Here is a 3,905-nt window from a genome sequence, read left to right on the forward strand (position 1 = left end):
CAAAAGAGTAAAGCATAACTATAAATTACAGATTTCCCAGGAAATCAAGGGAGGTCAGTCATCAGAATTGTACCAAGACAGCCTGGTGGAGCTGGTGGGGAGAGGAGGACCCTTCTGAGCTTTGCTCTTGACCAAGAGATGGCCATCTAACTAGGCGCAGAGCTGCCCACCACCCAAGAGGCCACCAGGCTGCAAGCAGACAAGGTAGGGCTGTCATGATGACTTTTTCCTGTTCCAGCAAGCACAGGGAAGCCTTATGGTGCTCATGAAATGGTCCAGCCTGGAGGTGATGGGGGGAGAGCCAGACACTGACTCCCTGTCTGCCTCTTCTCTCCTCCAATGTGACCACCATCATCTGTGTGCCCTCTCCTCACCCCACACTAACAATCACTCCTCTAAGTGCATGGCTTGAACTTGAGCCAATAAAATAAGCTCCACCACCACTGACTTATCCCTTTCCCTCCAGTGACCCCTAACAAGAGCTCCCTTGCCATGCAAGCACTGGGCATGGCAGTCAGAGGAGGGAGCAGGTGAGCGGAGGAGGCTATACATGGCTGCCTCTGCCCTGAAGCCCACACGGAGCTCCTCCTGACTGCAGGGTAGTAAGTGTACCACAGAGCCTGGCCGGTGTTCCCCAGTCAAGAGGACTCAGAAGTGACTCATGAGAGGGCGGCCATTTCGCCATCCCACCAAGTTTACCCTGAGCAACTTTAGTGAAGACGGGAATCTCCGTACCAGCAAAGAAGTGGAGAATGGAGAGTGAGTGGTCGGAGAGTCCCACTCAACTCAGACCAGGATCAGCAGCAACCACAGTGGACAAGCAGAAACCTGCCTAAGGCAGAGCTGCCCTGTGGACCAGAGGCTGTGTGGCCTTCGCCCAAGCATGCTGGAGGCCTGGGGAAGGGAGAGGCCATAACTGGCAAGACTAAGAGAGTTCTGTAACACTGACCTAAAGCTACTAGCTGCCAAGTCAAAGGGCTGCAAGCAAGCTTGAGAAGCTGCCCTGATGGAAGAACTGCATCCTGTTTCCAATTTCAATTGCTGACTTCCCTAATAAACCCCATAATCATGAGTACGATCCTGTGAGTCCTGTGTGGCCACGGCAACACATCAGCAGACCCAGCAGCAGAGCAACAGTCCTGGAGGCACAGCTGGAGTTAGAATTCTAGGTGTGCAGCGAGCAGACACAGAAAGCCTCGTGGAGATGGGGCTTTGCTGTGGTGTTGCAGATGGGGACTGTTTCCCAGGGTGAAGTGAGTAGAGGTCACGCTGGGTTCCCCTCATGCTGTCCACACTCTTTTTACAAGTGCTAAGTCCCTGGCTTCTCATTGTGGACCTCAGACAGTACCCACAGCCCTTCTGATGGCACAGTAAAGTCAGGCTTTGTGAGCAAAGGGGTGTCCTAGCCTTCTGTAGGCTGAGGGCTTCACAGCTCTTCAAAAGCTGAATCGTTTAACAATTACACATTCTGTTAGCACACTAAGAGCTTACTGAGAAGCTGGCACTCACACCTGCCCCCAGTGGATTTAAAACAAACTCCCTGCATGCCTTTTTTGTGTGAGAAATGGATGACAGGAATACAACATGGTGGTGGGAATGAAAGCAGTGCCACTCCTCATGTAGACTGTTGTCATTGTCAGAACCGACCCAGAGCTGACCCTCCAGCAGGTTTTCAGAGGCAGGAAATCATATGGGATCCCACAGAGCAGCTGGTGAGTTTGAACTGTGTGCCTTCAGGACTGCAGCACAGCTTACCGCTAAGCCTTTTATTATTATTTACATATTATTTATGTACACATGTTTTAAAACTGTTATGAGTCACAAACACCTCAACGGCACATAATAACAAGTATTTTTTTTTAACTTAGGTGAAGCTTTACCAGTCATATTGGTTTGGTTTACAGACAGAAATGCACACAGGTATACATAATCGTTGTTGCTGCCGTTGTTAGGTGCCTCAGAGTTGGCTCAACTCTAAGTGGCCCTACAAGCTTCGGAACATCAGACCGGAACCCTGCAATATGCTGTCCAGCACTACCATCCCTGTGCGAGTCCACTGTTGCAGTCACCATGTCACTCCTTCCCTTCTGGTCATTTCTCTCCCTTTCTCAGCATGATGTCTTTTTCCCAGGACTGGCCCTTCTCGACAGCATGTCCAAACCATGGGAGACAACGGTTCCCCATTCTTGCCTCTAAGGAACTCCCTGGTTACACTTCCTCCAAGACAGATCTGTGATTTAATGGTTTACTGGCCACACGGGCCCTCTAGGACGAGGTCAGACTTGAAAGCAGAGGGCCCATGACTGAGATCGGATACCCCAGTATTTCTATCTCAGGGGTCCCAGTTCAGTACAGTACCCGAGGGAGTCAGGAAGGTAGAATCAGGGGAAGCCAGTCTTCAGCTCTGTGACATCATTAAGCACCCTCAGTTGTCCCTCAGTCAGAGGCCACTCTTATAGTGGAAACGGCCCAGGAGGGGTGGTGGGGGAAAAACACTCTTATTCCTAGCAGCAACCTGGGCTCCAAGCCACTACACATGCTGCCACCAAATTCATTCTCCTAAACCCCATGACCATCAAATGTTTCCTCACAGAATAAAGTCCAAACTCCTAAAATGGAGCTCAAGGTCCTCACGAGTTCAAAACACCCCTGCTCTTCTAACGTGGGCTGGACCTCAGCTCCATCCACCTGGCCTCTGCCATGGTACTCTCCAGCCCCTGCAGGCACCCTTGTCCCTTCATCTCTGTGCTGGCTGACTGAGCCTGTGGGCCTTGCAATCAGCTTGGTCACTGGCCAGTCGGACAGCATCAAGGCTCTTACTACTTTATCAACTGCTTCCTGATCTGAAAATTACAGAGCCAAGTTCTTAAGTGTTCAATCTAAATAAGAGTAGGGGAACAATTTTGAAATATATAAAAATATCTTATCAGCTCTTTTTCGTGGCGCCGCTGGGGCCGTCGGCTGCTTCACCATGAAGCTGAACATCTCTTTCCCAGCCATTGGCTGCCAGAAACTCATTGAGGTGGACGATGAATGCAAACTTCGGACAATTTATGAGAAACGAATAGCCACAGAAGTTGCTGCTGACTCTCTCGGTGACGAGTGGAAGGGATATGTTGTCCGGATCAGCGGTGGAAACGACAAGCAAGGTTTCCCCATGAAGCAGGGTGTCTTGACCCATGGCCGAGTTCGCCTGCTGCTGAGTAAGGGGGCACTCTTGTTACAGACCACGGAGAAACCGGAAAGAGGAAGCACAAATCTGTCCGGGGTTGCATTGTGGATGCCAATCTGAGTGTTCTCAACTTGGTCACTGTCAAGAAAGGGGAGAAGGATATCCCAGGACTGACTGATACCACTGTGCCACGTCACCTGGGACCCAAGAGAGCCAGCAGAATTCGCAAACTCTTCAACCACTCCAAGGAAGATGATGTCCATCAGTATGTTGTGAGAAAGCCACTAAACAAAGGCGGCAAGAAACCCAGGACCAAAGCGCCCAAGATTCGGCATCTTGTTACTCCACGCGTCCTACAGCACAAGCGCCGGTGCATTTCGCTGAAGAAACAGCGTACTAAGAAAAATAAGGGGGAGGCTGCAGAGTACACTTAGCTTTTGGCCAAGAAAATGAAGGAGGCCAAAGAGAAACGCCAGGAGCAGATCGCCAAGAGACGGAGGCTGTCCTCTCTGAGGGCGTCTACCTCCAAATCCAAATCCAGTCAGAAATAGAATTTTCTATGTGTGGCAAATAAACAAGCTCACGTATTGAAAAAAAAATCTTATCAGTTCACAGATGAGTTACTCCACAGGCTCTGACTTGACTCAGTCCTGGCTTAAATCTCCCCAAGAGTCCAGGTACCTCGTCTGAACCTTGATGTGCTGGTTAGATGTTGCCCTATTTTGTAATTATC

General features: G+C 50.1%; 1 protein-coding gene across 1 annotated transcript; it reads left to right on the forward strand.

Annotated features, from left to right (window-relative positions):
• Positions 1 to 2,971: 2,971 nt before the first annotated feature.
• On the forward strand, positions 2,972 to 3,606 carry LOC102863032 (40S ribosomal protein S6-like). Its single transcript, XM_006897760.1, has 2 exons — positions 2,972 to 3,149; positions 3,227 to 3,606. Exons 1-2 carry the CDS (start codon positions 2,972 to 2,974, stop codon positions 3,604 to 3,606), a joined length of 558 nt encoding a protein of 185 aa, XP_006897822.1.
• The last annotated feature ends 299 nt before the right edge of the window (positions 3,607 to 3,905 follow it).

This window comes from Elephantulus edwardii, unplaced genomic scaffold, assembly GCF_000299155.1.
Source record: "Elephantulus edwardii isolate Elephantulus edwardi_28Jun2011 unplaced genomic scaffold, EleEdw1.0 scaffold00214, whole genome shotgun sequence".
Lineage (NCBI taxonomy): Eukaryota > Metazoa > Chordata > Mammalia > Macroscelidea > Macroscelididae > Elephantulus > Elephantulus edwardii.

Bases quoted from the DNA above. Each gene is read 5' to 3' on its own strand.
- LOC102863032 (XM_006897760.1), top strand. From the start codon at position 2,972: ATGAAGCTGAACATCTCTTTCCCAGCCATTGGCTGCCAGAAACTCATT. The intron at 3,150-3,226 runs GTTTCCCCATGA...CTCTTGTTACAG, and splicing joins CGGTGGAAACGACAAGCAAG to ACCACGGAGAAACCGGAAAG.